Source organism: Mangifera indica, chromosome 8 (assembly GCF_011075055.1).
Source record: "Mangifera indica cultivar Alphonso chromosome 8, CATAS_Mindica_2.1, whole genome shotgun sequence".
Taxonomy (NCBI): domain Eukaryota; kingdom Viridiplantae; phylum Streptophyta; class Magnoliopsida; order Sapindales; family Anacardiaceae; genus Mangifera; species Mangifera indica.
This window is the reverse complement of record NC_058144.1, coordinates 6,207,541-6,224,858: the sequence shown is the minus strand read 5'-3', so window position 1 is coordinate 6,224,858 and position 17,318 is coordinate 6,207,541. Positions and strand designations below refer to the sequence as shown.

The window sequence follows — 17,318 nt, the reverse complement described above, 5'->3', positions numbered from 1 at the left end:
TCAGTGCTAAGATTAGAGCATAATGACTTCAAATGTATTTCACAGATTTTGATCATGAACAGTTAATACATTATAATATACATTTGGTATATAAGAAGGTGCTAATGTTCTCGTACAGCTCAGTTCATATGATGCAACTGAGTTTCACTGTTTTAGTTCTTTGATCTATATCTGTTTTCTATAAGATTTACTGTTTTCATAATTGATCGAAGGACAAAGAATTTATTTCCATCCAAAAATTACTTTTTTTTTATAATTTTCATCTATCAACTTTAAAAAACCTGACCACTCATCTATCTATTAATTTTTACAATTATTATCAAAAATAAAGTCATCATTTAACAAAAATATTTAAAAAATCTAATAATTTCACTCAACCCAAAGTTTAATAAATGACCATTTTTCCCCCTTGGGTTTTCTTCTCTTCTCCGGCAAGCATCTTCGTTTCGATCAACAGTTGATCGGCCCAACATCTTCTTCTTTCACCAATCTTCAGGCATCGGTTGCCACTTTTATCAGCAAACCATCCATTTTCAACAACCATTTCCCCCCACCTAATCGTCAGATGCACTCTTGTTTCTTCCAGATCAGATGTGAAGACAACCGTCTTCGTTTTTTCTAGATTGACATGCACTCTCTCTCAATGAAGATGGTTGTCTTTGTCGCATTTGCTTCATCTTCGTGGTTGGTCATATTCAACCTTTGTGGTGGGGGAAAATTGTCTAGACAAACCATTCGTTTTCTAGATGATGAAAGGTCAACATTGGAAAAGATGGTCAAACAAAGGAAAAAAACCCTGGGGAGAAAATTTTCACTTTTCAAACCTTGTGTGGGGTTGGGGTGGGGTGGGATGGGGAGAAATCGTTAGATTTTTAAGGTAAAGGGAGAAATTATTATACATTTTTAGTTTTTTAAAATATTTTTACTAAATAACAATTTTATCTCTAACAATAACCCTAAAAATTAATAAATTAATGTGTGTTTGAATTTTTTTAAGTTAATGAAAAAAAATTTTGGAAAAAAGTAATCTTTGTATGGGAATAAGTCCTTCAACCTTGATTTAAATATAACTTTTTTTTATTAGAATTAGAGTAGATTTAAGTAGTTTTGATCTTCTGTTAGAGTTAAATCATATGTGGGTATATAATTATATATATTATTATATGATTGGTTATTATTTTATTTATAATTTAAAATTATTTAATTATATTATAATTATAAATTTATTTATATATTCAAATTATACCAACATAATACATGTGATTGTATTTGGTGGGCTGCATGCAGTCTCTCTTTTCAAAGTATATGCATTGATGATACATACAATACAACACGAGAAGAGAGGAGGAAGAGGTGTAAATCAGATATGCGCTCAACTTTTTACTTACAGCTTTTTGGAAATTAAGGAAGTCTACCTCTTTGTGGTCCTACTTTACTTTGTCTTCTTCCTCCAAATCGTCGAACCTTTATATACAGTCAGTCTGTCAAGACACTTTTTACATTTCTTTAGTTTTTTTACAATAAAAAACAGATTATCACATGCCTTACTTTCTACCGAATTTTGGATCTACCTTTTTCATGTTAATCAACGCTTCTCCTATTACCACGTCTAAACTTGTACGGTCACATTAGATACCGGGTTGTCGGACCCAACTCCAATTCCCCAGCTTCGTACCCGCAGCAGCCGCCTTAAGATTCTTAAACTAAACATACCAACCCCCCCTCTCTCTCTCTACCACTACATGTCACTTTTTCACCCCTCCATTCCTCGACCTGCCAACCAATCCTACCCTCTACAATCTCACACGTATCCCACTCTTATCGGGAAACGAACGGCCCATATATCCCCACGTGTCAATAAATGTAATATTATCCCCTTAATCCAACGGACCCAACATCTCCCTCCTCAAGGGAAAAGAAAAATTCACCCTCTTGCACAATTTTCTCTACCGTCTAAGGCCACTACTCAGTTTCAGAGTTTCCAATTTACCATCCGTCTGTGCTCTGATTCTCCATATTTTCTTTGATGGCTGATTCGGACAACGATTCGGGAGGGCATAACAACAGCAACGCGAACAGTGAGTTGTCGGCGAAGGAGCAAGACCGGTTCTTGCCGATAGCGAATGTAAGCAGGATTATGAAGAAGGCATTGCCTGCGAATGCCAAGATATCGAAGGATGCCAAAGAGACGGTACAGGAATGCGTGTCGGAGTTCATAAGTTTTATTACGGGAGAGGCGTCGGATAAGTGTCAGCGGGAGAAACGGAAGACGGTCAACGGTGATGATTTGTTGTGGGCCATGACGACTTTAGGGTTTGAGGAGTACGTGGAGCCGCTCAAGATTTACTTGCAGAAGTATAGGGAAATGGAAGGGGAGAAGTCTACGTTGGGGAGAGACAAAGATGGCGGTGGCAGTGGTGGCTCCGGTGGTGTTGGTGGTGGTGGTGGTAGTGTTGGCGGTGGTGGGAGTGGAGGAGTGAGTTCCAGTGGTCCTGGTGGTGGTGGGTATAATGGAGGGATGTATGGTGGGATGATGATGATGGGTCATCAAGGACACGTATATGGTTCCAGTGGTTATCATCATCAGATGGGTGTCGGGAATGTTGGTGGCGGTGGCGGTGGCGGTGGTGGAAGTGGTGGAGCTGTTAGATCAAGGTAGGTCTATTGCGAAGCATTCACTTGTGGGGATATTGAAGATAATTAACTAGACCTTAATCATACTTTGTTAGGTAATAATTATTTTTAATGCTTTTTATTTTGTTAATTAACGTGATTTGTGAATGAGATTAAATTTGTGTAATTCTGGAGGAGGGGGTAGACAGAATTAATTATATTAGTTAGTACTAATTGGATTTTCTCTCCTTGTTAATATTATTCTTGTATTATGAAAGGGATGTAATTAAGTTGGTTTCAATGTTGGGATTGATCTGTTGAAGGTGTAATTTGGGGGAAAAAATAGTTCAAGCTGACCGCTTGTTTTGAGTTTTGACAGATCTTACGAAAGTAGTGTTTGTTCGGACACTTTCTTTTTAAGGAAAGGAAAGTAGGAGTTATGTTATGTCGAAACTCCCCAATTCTGCCATTTGTCCACTGCTTAGTTTTCTATGTAATGTACCAAATGAAGAAAAGAGTAAAGATTTTAAAGTAATCCTAAGTTGGGCAATCTGTTATGAATTTCCACTTTCTGTACTTGGTTTCATGATGCCATTCTAAGTCATTTGTTTTTCTGTTTTCCGTTTCTGCAGCGCTTTCTTCTTTTATATATTTACAAAGCTTGCTGGGGACATGAAATGCTCTTCAGTGTCAACTTTTAGTCGTTTAAGATTATTTGTACTGCAGCGTCAGCTTTCTATCTGCCCAAGTAGAATTTTTTTCTTTTCTCGATCTGTCTAGGGATCTGGTGCACTTTCTAAGGCATTATTTTGCAGTCAAATCCATACTTAAACACACAGTAACAAATCTTCAAACCGTCGTGTGCGCCATCTTATATTCTATCCGGCGGCCTGGCGCCCAAGATAGAAAACAAATTCTTTTTACTGGAAAATGCGAAAACTTTTCCATTAAGACAACCCTTGTGGCTGAACGTGTATAGAAATTCTCTTGTCTTGTGATTTGTTATAGTAAAAAGGTGGCAAGCACAAGGTTCTTGTAAAATATAAGAAATGCTGGAATCGCATCCATTATCATTTTAGGTAGATTCGAGTTCAAGTTTGTCGAATTTAACTGAATTTGAAAAAATCAAAACTCTAGTTCGACAAATTTTTTTAAACTAGTTTAAACTCAATTTAATTTGAAGGGAATTAAACTCGAATTCAGTTGTATTATATAATTGAGTTTAATTTGATATTATAATCAAACCAAAATAAGTCAAAAATACATTGTTTTTAAGTGTATTAATAAAAATTATATTATTTTAATTAATTTGAGTCAAATTTGTCTAAATTTATGAACTTTAAAAATCAAATACTCTTTAAGCTTAAGCATGACTTGACAAGACTCCTTAAGCTAGTTTAAGCTCCTGTTGAGTTTGATCGAGTTAAGTCGACAATCAAACTTGACTTTGTTTGATTTGAATATTTCCATCATCATCACTATAATTTAATAAAGTTATTCAACATCAAAATATCATATTTATTTTTAGATATTACTGTTTTTATTTTCTTCATTCTAAACAACCAGTACGCTGCAGAGCTTGTGTTATACAAGTGTGGAAAAAAAAGAAAGGAGGACGGAGCATGGAGGTTTTACAAACTCCACTAAAGAAGCAAAGCACAAGCTCTGGCTTTTGATAGTCTTCCAAAAAGACCTCCCCACCACCACGTTCTTGTTCCAAAAGAGAAAGAAAAGCATCAGAGAGAAATTCAATTTAACATATACACGCCAGTTGCCTGCCTCTCTAGATAATTATATTTAATAAAGGGATCTCTAGCTACCACCTTATTCATAAATATGTAGATACAGTCGGCAAGCTAGTTTGGAGCTTCGAAAGCCTTCGGCTCTAGCTACACGGGTAGGACGTCAATCAGCTGCATCGTAATCAATCTTAAATGACACTCAGCTGGAATATTATTCTTTGTCGATTTGTAGTCTCGGCTTTCGCAAAGTGTAGATTCTCTGGTTTATCTTTGGTCTTTCAAGGCCACGAAAAAACAACGCACCCTCTTTTATATATATATATATATTAGAATTATGTTTTTAATAAAAAGAAATTATTAAAAAAATGATAAAAAGTTAAATTATAAAGTAAAAAATTTTATAATTGGGAAAGCGAATTTTAAGAATTCCTCTCACCGATTTTCTATTTGGGTAAAAGTTAAATAGTGTCACGTTGGACCCAAAAAATTTTTCTCTTTCAAAAGTTGAGTCATTTCAACTTCATTCAAATATCAAGGGTGGAATGACCATTCTCCCTTAACTTTGATGAAACGATATTGTCATCTTTTAAATTTAAAATTATCAGTTTTCCACTCACTTATCAATTTGTTAGTGAAATCTGTCAGATTTTATGATAAATTCAAAAAAAAGATGAACACACCCTTTAAAAATTGAATTGGAAGTTAATTTTTTTTTTGTAATTTATACGTATTATTTTAAATTCATTAATAAACCCTACGCCAAAGTAAAACCTTGACAGTTTCGACCTTTTCCTCCCAACCTTCACCTTCTTTAGCTCAACATCATCGCAAAACTACGGTCTCGATTGGACTCACCATTGCAACAATTCTCCTCCCAAAACCCTAACATTCCAAAAATGAACTTTCCTTACTCAATTTCATGTGGTCTGCAATTATGTATTTTAGCTCACACTCCAACTGTCTATATGGTTGAGATGCACAATGCCACAATTACATCATCTGATGGTGTTCGATAGCCAGATCAATGTCTTCAAGGTACCAGACTGTGGAAGGTGATTTTTTTTTTTTTTTTTTTACAATGGTGGAAGATGGCTTCGCTTTGAAGTTTTCCACTTTTTTGAAAATAAAAAAACCACAATCTATACTAGTTTAGAAGTGACTCGAGCAAGAAAGCTTAAGGTGTAACACGAGATATGAGAGTAAATATCTAGAAGAAGATAATTGATTTTGTATCTGTAAATATGGTTTCGGGAAAGTAATGTTGGAAGGCAAGGTGATGATGGTTGTTGGTGATGAGACGAAACTTGGTTTCAAATTCAGTTAAATATACATCTCTCTCTCTCTCATTCTTCATTGTTAATGGCCTTGGGAGTTTGTTTGTAGTGAAAAGTTCAAGATTAAACAGAGAAAAAATGTGATACAAATTTGAGTGGCGTGATATAAATTCCATCATAGGGTAGTTTCTGGGGCGCTTCCCCAAGAACTTTCCACCTGCATCTCCATCACCCTTCCTAGCTTGGCCTCTTGATAGCCATTATTATTAAAACATGTTCTAGGAAAAGAAAAAGGAAAAAAAGTGAGAAAGTTAGGAGCAGAGAAAATAAAAAAAGAAAAAAAATAGTAGAAGATTAAGTTATGTGTCAGCTATTCATTGGTTCATGTTTTAGAAATTAATTTAAAATTGTTGATTTTTATACAAAATGACAAAAATTCCTTTAACTATTAAAACTAATGTCTTACTTTGATGAAGGGATGGAAAAAGATTTAAAATTTAAAGGGTGGGAAAGTTATTTCACTAAAGTTTGGGTGGGAAAGGATGTTGCCAAATATCAAGTGCGGAGAGTGGCTTGTTGAGGGGCCAATAAGAGTGTGTAAACGACAGCTGTTATCCAAAACCCCAAATTTAATTAAATTGGTTGAAAACAAAACCAAAATCGTCGGTGGTGTTATCTGCTGACTTCCACGTGGCCCAATTTGATACGGCATCCGTGACGTTTTATGGAGACCCAGTCTGGCTTTTCTTGGTTTTACGTTGTAACCGACAGGTGTGGTTCCCACACACTAACCACTTTTAATTCATTCAAATAAACAAACAAAATAATAGATTAACAAAACTGTGCATGAGGTTTTTAGTCAGAAAAACGACATCGTCTCGTTTATTATTCATCAAATTCAGTTTATTTATGACATTTAGGTAGGCTAAATTATGTTCACTTTATATTAGATTAAGAAAGGCCAAAGGATTATGTCCCACCCGAATTTTGATATAAAGATAATTATACAATCACGAAATTTTAAAAATTTAATTATTTCTTTATAGGTTAATATTTGTTAAATTTTTTTATTAAAGACAAAAATAAAATTATTATTTTAACTTTAATATTAAAAAATATATAATTAATCTCATTTTATCTTCAAATTTTGAAAAGTAACATTTCACTCCAATCTTAAACTTTAAAAATGTGACATCTCATTTTTACAAACCTTTAGAATTTACTTCTATTTGATAATGGCGATGACGACAACAACGACCATCATTCTCCTCCATTCTTTCTCTGTCATGACTAACAAATTCCCATAACAAAAGAAGACCAATCTATGTTGAAAATAGAAGACGAAGAAATCTCGACCAATTTTCTAATTTATCACATTTTCTATTGAATTGGCTCTATTTGAAATTGAATCGATAAAAATTAAAGTCAATGTTGAAAAATTGAGACGCTATCGTGCTGGTGCTTCCATCATTGGAGAATTGAGACTTCATCTTTGATTTTCATCATCAATTAATCTTTTTCATCATGAGACATCGTATTTGAAATTGAATTGATAAAAATTAAAGTCAATGTTAAAAAATTGAGGCGTTGTCATGTTGGTACTTCCATCATTGGAGAATTGAGACTTCATCTTCAATTTTCATCATCAATTAATTTTTTTCATCATGAGACATAGTAAGAAATGATAAAAAGAGAAGGGAGGAGAACAGTGGTCATTACTCGAGAGAAAAAAACCTTAAGGGTTTGTAAGATAAAATATTACTTATTTAAAGTTTGAAATTAGAATGAAGTATTACTTTTTAAAATTTGAGACAATATTTTATAATATAAAAGATAAAATAGTAATTTTTTTATTGTCTTTAATAAAAGATTTTAACAAAAATTAATTTAAAGTTAAGTGTTTAAATTTTTAAAATTTTATAATATATATTCACTTTTACACTAAAATTTAAGTGAGAAATAGTTATTTAACCGTTAAAAAAGGAAATAAATATTGGTTAGAAATTAATTTTCTTTTTATAAAACAAAACTCATGATTGAAACGCTAATTTTTGTAACGTTGTGCCTCGACTGGACCCACCAAATTGTGGGCCCGATTCAAACCAAGAGTACAACCTGGCACTAAATTATCCAACACATACTCCAAAATTTCTCGCTACTTATATCACACACTTACAAACAGAGACACAACCCCACTTCACTCTTCCACTCACCATCACCACCACCACCACCGTCACCGTCATGGCACAGGGGGCAATACTCATCACCGCCACCCTCCTCCCTCTCCTTCTCACTCTCTTCTTCTTCTCTTCCATCTCCCACGCCCACAACATCACTAGCATACTCGCCAAACACCCGCAATTCTCAACCTTCAATCACTACCTCACCATTACCCACCTGGCCGCCGAAATTAACCGCCGTCAGACCATCACAGTCCTCGCTCTTGACAATGCCGCCATGTCGTCACTTCTTTCAAAACAATACTCCGTCTATACTCTCCGAAATGTTCTCTCTCTCCATGTCCTCACCGACTACTTCGGGTCCAAGAAGCTTCACCAGATCACCAATGGCACTGCTTTGACTTCCAGTATGTTTCAGGCCACCGGTTCAGCTTCTGGTTCCTCTGGTTACGTTAATATTACCGATCTTAAAGGAGGCAAAGTAGGGTTCGGCACTGAAGATAATGAAGGCAAACTTGATGCTAGTTACGTTAAGTCTTTGCTGGAGATGCCTTACAATATCTCCGTTTTGCAGATTAGCCAGGTAGTTAATTATTAATAATTTTTCATTGAATTGTGTCAATTTTTGTTATTCCCCTTTCGGATAGTATTTTTAAATTTTTATTCAATAAACTTAATCTTAATTTATTCTCAGCCCCTAAACTCAGCTGAAGCTGAAGCTCCAACTGCTGGACCAAGCGATCTCAATCTAACGGCTATTATGACAAAGCAAGGCTGCAAAGCCTTCTCCGACTTGTTGATAGCCACTGGAGCTCGAACGACTTTCGAGGAAAATCTCGATGGCGGATTAACGGTCTTCTGTCCTTCCGACACCGTCATTAATGGTTTCATGCCCAAGTACAAGAACCTGACGGCGGCGCGTAAGGTGTCATTACTGTTGTATCACGGCATTCCGGTATACCAGTCCCTGCAGACGCTGAAGTCAAGTAATGGAGTTGTGAACACATTAGCAACTGACGGTGCCAACAAGTACGACTTCACGGTGCAGAACGACGGCGAGGATGTGACATTGGAGACGAAAGTTACGACGGCGACGATAACAGGAACTGTGAAGGATGAAGAGCCGTTAGTGATTTATAAGATTAACAAAGTTTTGTTACCTAGAGAGCTGTTTAAGCCTGAGAAGGAGGCTGTGGCGCCGGCACCGAAGACGGCTAAGAAGAAAAAGGGGACACAGGAGGAGGAGGCTGATGCGCCGGAAGATGATTCAGCTGATGCGACGGCTGCTGATGATCAGAATGGAGTGAATAGAATGAACGGTGGCGGGACATTGATATGGGTGACTGTAAGTTTGTGTATGGCAATAATTTTGATGTGAAAGATGGAGGTGATGAGCGGTTAATTAATTATTTATTTAAATGGATGGGATTGAGGAGGGGCAGTTGGGTTGGGTTGGGTTGGGTTGGCTTGATGTTTCGTTTGAAAGGCTTGTATTTGTTTGTTTGTTTGTATGTACATCGGTGTAATGTAATTTATTTGTGTGATAAAAATGAATGCCCATTTGTTCGAGAGGTAAGCACATATTTGTAAGCAACAATTGTGGTGTTTTTTTTTTTTAAATAATTTTCCAAGAGTTTCACAAATTTAACAAATGTTCTAATTCAAATCTTTTACTATAATAAGTAAAAAGTGAAAGGATTATTTTCATCCAAATTTTGATAAAATAACAAATATATACTCGCGATAGATGAGAAACTTAAATATTTATCTAAATTTTAGTTTGTTAGAACATACTCATAAACTTTTTATTATTGTTAAACGATAAAATTGTTATTTTATTAGTAATATTAAAATAATTAAAATTATAGTTTATTTTCTCCTTTTGATTTAGAAAACTAACATTTTCCCTTTGGATTAAGTTTTAAAAAATTTATTTTCCCCCCCTAATATATTAAACCTAAAATTTGAACATTTTTTCTTGTGAACGATGGAGGAACAAGATAAAGTTATCCAAAAGATGACCTCTGGATGATTAGCGTTGTCCAGTAATGTGTCATGCCGGTCACTGGTGACCAAAGAGAGATAAAAAAAAAAACTTAGAGATTTAGGAAATAAAAAATTACTTTTTAAAGTTTAAATATAAAGTGAAATATTAATTTTTAAAATATAAGGAGAAAATAAAAAAATTATATATTTTTAATAATATTATTAAAGATAATTTTATTATTATATTTAAGTATAAATTTAATAATAATTTAAAAATTGATTAGTATTTAAATTTTTTATTTACAGCATATATAATTTCATTTTGCCCTAAGTAAAAATAATTAGATGTAATCCCATCAAAAATACCTTTTTCTCTTTCAGCTTTCTGTCCAATTGGAAGAAGTGTTTCTCTGAGCTATTTTGACCGGAAATGGTAAAAGCAACTTTTCAAGAACTGAGATCTTTGCAAAAGGAATAATGAAAAAGATAAGAGAACTCTTGTCCATTTTATAAAGTAGTGCTTGTTTTTCTCAGCTCCTCATTGGCCATTGTATCTGTAAATCGGTTGTTTTACCGTTACATCACATAATTTCTTTCAAAAATCCCATTCTCTTCATCGGGTTAGTTCTTTTTTTTATTGGGAGAAAACCCATTGAAGACCATTAAAGCAGAAATCCAGAATTCTGCGACACAATAATTTTCCAGAAAATACAAGAGGAGGTTTTCATGCTGGGGTAGAAGCAGGAACAAAAATAAGAGTTCCCCTTAAATTCATCGTAAATTCAAAACGGGAAATTCACATATTGACGATTCTCAGATGTCAATCACAACTTCAAAAGGCACAAACTGACATGATATTTGTGATTCCCAAGATATGAACAGCAACAGTTTCTCTTCTGACTTACATTGCCGATGAAAAAAAAAAAAAAGGCCCCCGTGCCCACGAAATTCTGAATCTTAATCACAAATTCAATTAAATACACTATAGATGGTTACAAATATGTTATAATATTAATCGAAACGATAAATCTGTATGCAAATCCAACATGTTTTTTTTTTTTTTTTTCATATTATTGATTTGACATGATAAAATTGAATCAATCCACAAGTTAGTTAATTTTTTTCCCGTTTTAATTGATGAGTTTGAGTTCACATAGATATTCAATAAATTATGCGGTACCTGAAGGCCTAGTTAGTGAACTGGGAATTCCAATGAACATACAGAACATGTATTTTGCAAGAACAAGTCCTCCGAGTGTGCACAAGGCAAACTTGGATCAATTAGAGAAAGATTTCACAACAAATCTCAAGTCATGCTCAGATGAGTTCAAAGGATGAATCTTTAACTCTTATGTATCAGAAGCATGTTTGATGTGATTTATATATTTCTCTCTGTTTTAGACACAGTCCATATGCCAATGTGATTCAAAGAGAAGAATCCTGCAATACTGATCTGCTTCAAACGTTCCAGCTAAGTTGGGATTCAGACCTTAGTAGAAGAGTCCATTCTTGTCAGCCATTTTGGAAATGTCATACTGGAGGATTTATTCCAGAGATCTTCTATCAGATTTTGCGTGGAAGAGGGGCTAGGAGTACACATGAATGTGATCGTTTCCTAACAAAGTAATGACTCATGCGTTTCATCTAATTGAGTTATCTATCACTGTTTTTCTAATCATCTATGAAATTCTTTAGTTTGTAATATAAGATTTTAAGGAGTTCAAACGATTCATATGAGCAAATCAAGCAAAGGAAGAGTTCATTAGGCAACCAACCTAATGTACAAGCAAGTATCCATGAAACAAACAACTACAAGACACTTGCCATAGCAAGCTGACACTAGACACAACACGGTCACAATCATGGTTACAACACCATTGCTTATCATATTCCTTTACAGGCAAGGAGTGAAGAAGTAAATGTCTTCAAGCCGATCATTGCTTGGAGAATTGCCACCATATACCAATAACCCTTGTTTGTCATCCGTACACCCACCTGCAAAAGCACACCATCCACGAGGTCCCGGATGAATATTCGACTCCCGCCCATCATCCCACCTTGCCCACACCAATGTCTCCGTGTCTAATGAATAAAGTTCACTGGAAAATTTTCCAGCCCCCAGGTGACCCAAGTCACTCGGGTCAATTTCTCCACCATACAAAATTATGTATCTTCCAGTCCCAACTATAGGAAATACACTCCGGGCCGTCGGCTTTTCACCACTCGTCTCAACTTGCGTCCACTTTCCAGTCGCCGGATCAAAGCAATGAACATCATCCATTTCCACTCCAGAGAAACCATACACAACCCATATTTTCCCTTGGGATACAACCAACCCAGGTCCCCCTCTACCTTTGCAGTTGTCGCCGGGTGTTGGATATTTGATCCACTTCTGATCAATAACATCAAATGCCCATAAGTCATTAAGCCGGCCGGAAACACCACACCCGCCAAAAATGTACACACGGCGATCATCAGCAGTCATTGAGTGGTAGCTTCGATGAGGCGGTCCTGCATTGGCGGTAGATAGGAGGGTCCATTTATTTGTAGATGTGTCAAAAGAGTAGAGCTCATTCAACTCCTTGTGAGTACCATCTCTACCACCGAATACATAGATGGTTTTTCCAACAGCTGCCATTGTGACGCCAACACGTGGTGGAGGGATGTCCCCGGTTACATCGGCCACTGACCATGTCAGGGTTTGAAGGTCAAAAACATGGAGATTGTTGTCGATAGGGACCCGTGGAGTGAACTCACCACCAAATGCATAGATTTTTTGTCCTACCAGGGCTATGGCATGGGAGCTTCTGGCTCCAGGCCCAGTTCCTTCTTGGTGAAGCTGAAACAAAATTAGAAATACTAAAGCTATGAGGAAAAAAAGCATAAAATGAAGCTAGCTTGAAAATCCCATTCCATAATCATTTTGAGTAGTTGATTAAAAGGAACAAAGAGAGAGAATCAAATCAATGGATAAAATCTTGCAACTTTAGATTAGGAAAAGCTTTTGATTCCATGAAATTTACTAGAATTCCAAAATAAAAACAAACACTTTCAGCAGACTGAAAAAACCTGTTAAGTTAAAATTTAGATAGTAGTGTTGGTTTCCAAGAAACTTACAAGCAATTCTTACAAAGAACAATCGCACCAAACAAATTCAACCTTTTTAACAAGCCTGGAATCCACAGATGAGAAAACTCCTCAGAAACTATTGATTTCCTAGAAATTTACAAAATTTCCCTAAAAAGAATGATAGAACCAAATAATTAAAAAGCTTACATACTCTGTTTCCATGAAATTTTAAGAATCCCTTACTGACAAGGATAAAACTACGCCCAATAGTTGGATTGAGGAAGAAGCAATCAAATTAAAAGCATAAAACCAAATGTAAATTTTGAGCTTTTGCTGAAGAATATTAAAGCAAACCTTAACCCAATTGCCTTGCATCGTCGAAGCCATGATCACTGTAAAAAGATCGTGAATCTAAACCACCACCTGGACTCACTCTACTACCAACTTGAAAGCAAAACTCGGTAGTGTTATGATTTATAAAGAAACCTTAAACAGTCAATGAGGGCAAAACCGGAAGATCTGTTGTATCATTGATCATCACAAGGATAAAGTTTCATCTGACCAAGATACTACCGAGAGTTGCCTAGAATAATTAATCTAAAAAGGCATGGAATGTGCAGCTGCTCTTACGTAAGCTGTATTTGGAAGCTAGTGCCAAAATTTATCACTAGTTAATGCCTACACTAGGTTGGACATCTGTATGTTATAATAAAATATACAAACACCTTGCATCACCAATAGTGTTTATCTGTAATTTTTATGGTAGATAGAGTTGAATGACTCATGCATATTGTTTTTTTTTTTTTTTTTCCTTTTTAATCTTTTGACTTCAATCCCTTGATGATAAGAGTGTTGAGAAGGAATCAAGTTTTATTTGTTTGAGTTGATTGCTTGATTGCATGTATAAATAGCGACATTCTTCTTGTAGATTTCTTTTCTCCTTTTTGCCATTGGAATAATGGAATTAAGGTCAAAAGAGCATGAATCCCACCGCATATGCCTACTCATGAATGACATGGACGTATTTCTTTATTTATTTACAACTGAATGGTGTATTGCTAATATATGTCACAAGATGTTATTTCATATAAGCTTCATGTAAGGATCGAAAGAATGGCAAAACTGATACTCCAGGTTCATAATTCAATGACAAATAGCCCAATAAATTTGCCAGAAGAAAGAATTTTACTGATCCCTGTTAAGGTTTATTGCGCAGTGAATCAAAAAACAATGATAGACTTTATTCCCTTTCACATAACACCGTGTCCATGACAGGAAAAATGCAGAGATTTTCTCTGTGGTTACAAAATTATGAAATTTCAGAGAAACTTTCTCATTATTCGCAGAACTTCTGAAGAAAATTAAACTAAACCACTGGAGGTTAACAAAATTTCACTTGAAAAAAGAACACCCTTTTATTTTGTACCTTTGCCTTTTGAATTCAATTGGCTTAGGATTGTGGTGTCGATGGATTCTCGGTTGTGAGAGGGTGGCAATCTCGGTCGTTGAAATACAAGTAGCTGGTTTTACCTGAAGCTGTGGTGGCAGATAAGGGAGAAAACCCCGCATAGTCCTCCTCTGACTTCGTTAGGCATATTTTGGCTACATAATTAAACAGTCTATGCTCTTGTACAAATGGCTGTGCTGCATACTCCTGTGCTGCCATCCACTGTCAAACAAAGATCATTTTATTACTCATCATCAAACCTTGCTCACTGTTTCTTGTCAAAGCAAAACTCATTTCAGAATTTCAGAGATTTGAATAATAGTAAGCCCTATCTTCTTAACATTCCAAATCAGTATGTATATCAATGTCTACCAAGAAATAATGTACCTGAGCAGCTACGATTTCCGAGTCTTGTTTCTGAATGTGAAAAGAGCTTGGTCGTAGCATGCAAACAAAAAATAAATCTGATTTCCGAAAGAATGATTGGTGGCTTTGCCTTTTGAAGAAAAGTTAAAAGTTAGCATAGAGATTGTCAAATGTTGAAAATTGTATAGGGGAAATCAATTACTTGCTATTTCAAAGGAAGAAATGTTATTACCTGAAGGCCAAAACTTCCACAAATTCAGCATCAACCTGAAATAAATTGAAGCAAAAGGCAAATTATAATTATGGTTTAGTTAAACCTGAAGAAAGGTAGAATTTGAAGATCAGTATTGTATTCATAAATAGCAGCTGGTATTCTTACTCCTGTCTCCTCTTTCACTTCTCTTATTGCAGCTGCACAAATATCCTCACCCTGCAGTGGATGAATTAGTTCTGTCCATTAGAAGTTCTTAAAAAAAAAAAAATCTAAAGTGCCATACTTTCTAATGAACTCACCTCATTAACAACTCCAGTGGGGAGCTTCCACACACCTTTACCTCTGAATTGGCCACTACTCTCCTGAACTACCAGAACCTAACAAAATTGGGATAATTCAACTTAAACAGGGCCTCTAACTAACAAAGTCCGCTCTTTCTTTTAGCCTAATTTATTGTTGAGACTTAACTAGACAGTGACAAACATCAACTGATAAGAATAGGTGAAGTACCTCTCTCTTATGGTTGATGACAAAGGCACCAACACCGACGCGATGTGAAGCATTTACAGGAAGAGTATCTGGGGTTTCAGGAATCCAGTGCACAAGCATCAAGTAATCTGGTTCAGCATGGTGGTATCTGAATCCTTGCTGCATAATATTTTGCACAACAAGATTAAGAAACTCAGTCAGTGTTATAGAGAATCGAAGTCATAAGGACAAAAGATATTAGCTGTGTTTAATTACCTGAACTGCAGGTTCAACAAGATTAGCAAATTCAGAAGGCAATTTAATCCAAACACCCTTCTTCCCCTGCAAAATTTGACTGTCACAAACTGAAAAATATATGTCCAATATACTCTTGCAGTAAGTTAAATTGGTTAAAATGAATAAATTAAGTACCCGCTGCCTCCAATATGATAAGGAAGATTTAAGTGCAGAAGCAAATAGCTTAGAGTCCATAGGCTTTTCCATGTCTACTGTAACTCCTCCATATAAATCATCAACTGCGTTTAGTAATTCAACATGTTGAACTTCATTTTCAAGCACCGTGGGCTTCTCAAATGAACTTGTTGAACTTGACATATTTCCGGTAAGAAATGGGATTCTTCCCTGAGGAGCTGAAGCAATATAAAGAGAAAGTTGACAAATCATCATACTTCGAATGTGGCGAAACAAGTGATATCACAAGTCTTAAAAAATGTTGGACCATGACCAAACCCACTAAAATTTCAAGAAATGACAACAACCTAAGGAAACATACATTTTGCAGCAGAAAAAAGTAGTTAGATTTGCATACATATATTATTTATAAAATGAGACTCAACCTTTTGAACAGGTAAACCAAGAAGATAGTGATGGAGTCTTAGAAACGCAAGTCGCGTTTGATATCAAAGGAGAAGAAGACGGTAAAGAGCATCTATTGGCAAATGAGAAATGCAGAAGCTTGCTGGTTCTGAAGACTCTCTGCATGAAATTAAATCAGAATAATAGAGATCTTAGACTCTCCCGCATGCATGCATACTATATGTTTATGAACAATCTAATGAATTCATCTGTAAATTTATATAGATTGATGGCGTGTGGAAAGGGCCGGCTTTTCATTTGAATGTTGAATTAATGAAGCTGGTTAGAAGTTACCCCAAGTTTTCGTTTGAAAGGCAAGCCCGTGTTAGTTAAAATCAACACAATAGCGGCTTTGAATTATAATTAAAGTTTAGTCATAATTCTAAATGAACTTTCAATTTCATGCAAATTAAAAAGAAGTGTTGGGAGGGTTCCCGGTTCGTGTCTGGGCGGCATGTCCACGTTGTTTCAGAAGGGGACACAGGACGCGGAGTTGTCCAAAGCAGTCAGCGTTACGCGGTCTATTGCAGCGTGAGATTGAACTCTCCCATCAACATACACAGCATACACCATTTATTGGTGAAATTTGTTAGGGGATAATAATATGAGTATTTATTTTGGGTATATATATATTATTATATAATTATGAATTATTTTATTTTTAATTTAAAATTATTTAATGGTATGAAAACAAAAATAAATATATATATATATTTATGTATCTAAAATAAATATACATAATTTTATTATTTTATAAATTAATTTTGATATGATAAAAGTTTCAAAATGAATTGCCTTTGTTTAAAGTTTCAAAATAGGTATACATTTTTTCAGTCCGAGGTTATTAAAGAAATTAATTGGCAGAATTACTTTTTTCCGCATAATCTTTTCTAAAACTACGACTTCTCAATTTTTAAGTTTGAAAAGTCTATTCTCACAACTGTTTATTATAAAATTGATGAAAAGGCAAAAATGTCTTCTATTTTCACCAAGCTAAACAACCATTGGTGCTAAACTTTTTGGTGCTAGTTCGGTCTAAGGTCCAAAAAAATGGCTCAATATGATGTTATAGCATGTTAGGCT

At 35.2% G+C, this 17,318-nt stretch overlaps 4 protein-coding genes across 4 annotated transcripts; 2 read left to right on the top strand and 2 right to left on the bottom strand.

Annotated features, from left to right (window-relative positions):
• The first annotated feature begins 1,770 nt into the window (after window positions 1–1,770).
• Window positions 1,771–3,148, top strand: LOC123223136 (nuclear transcription factor Y subunit B-3-like). Its single transcript, XM_044646230.1, has one exon. The coding sequence runs from the start codon at window positions 2,027–2,029 to the stop codon at window positions 2,657–2,659; it is 633 nt and encodes a 210-aa protein (XP_044502165.1). The 5' UTR covers window positions 1,771–2,026; the 3' UTR covers window positions 2,660–3,148.
• A 4,653-nt stretch (window positions 3,149–7,801) lies between these two features.
• On the top strand, window positions 7,802–9,385 carry LOC123223135 (fasciclin-like arabinogalactan protein 2). Its single transcript, XM_044646229.1, has 2 exons — window positions 7,802–8,392; window positions 8,504–9,385. The coding sequence occupies exons 1-2, from the start codon at window positions 7,871–7,873 to the stop codon at window positions 9,185–9,187; spliced, it is 1,206 nt and encodes a 401-aa protein (XP_044502164.1). The 5' UTR covers window positions 7,802–7,870; the 3' UTR covers window positions 9,188–9,385.
• A 2,146-nt stretch (window positions 9,386–11,531) lies between these two features.
• Window positions 11,532–13,439, bottom strand: LOC123223134 (nitrile-specifier protein 5). The gene is made up of 2 exons (XM_044646228.1): window positions 13,219–13,439; window positions 11,532–12,634 (listed from the first exon to the last, which is right to left on the bottom strand). Exons 1-2 carry the CDS (start codon window positions 13,249–13,251, stop codon window positions 11,690–11,692), a joined length of 978 nt encoding a protein of 325 aa, XP_044502163.1. The 5' UTR covers window positions 13,252–13,439; the 3' UTR covers window positions 11,532–11,689.
• A 645-nt stretch (window positions 13,440–14,084) lies between these two features.
• LOC123223133 (nudix hydrolase 2-like) lies at window positions 14,085–16,424 on the bottom strand. Its single transcript, XM_044646226.1, has 9 exons — window positions 16,217–16,424; window positions 15,792–16,009; window positions 15,636–15,701; window positions 15,402–15,539; window positions 15,191–15,268; window positions 15,057–15,107; window positions 14,910–14,944; window positions 14,699–14,807; window positions 14,085–14,533 (listed from the first exon to the last, which is right to left on the bottom strand). The coding sequence occupies exons 1-9, from the start codon at window positions 16,359–16,361 to the stop codon at window positions 14,315–14,317; spliced, it is 1,059 nt and encodes a 352-aa protein (XP_044502161.1). The 5' UTR covers window positions 16,362–16,424; the 3' UTR covers window positions 14,085–14,314.
• Between the last annotated feature and the right edge of the window lie 894 nt (window positions 16,425–17,318).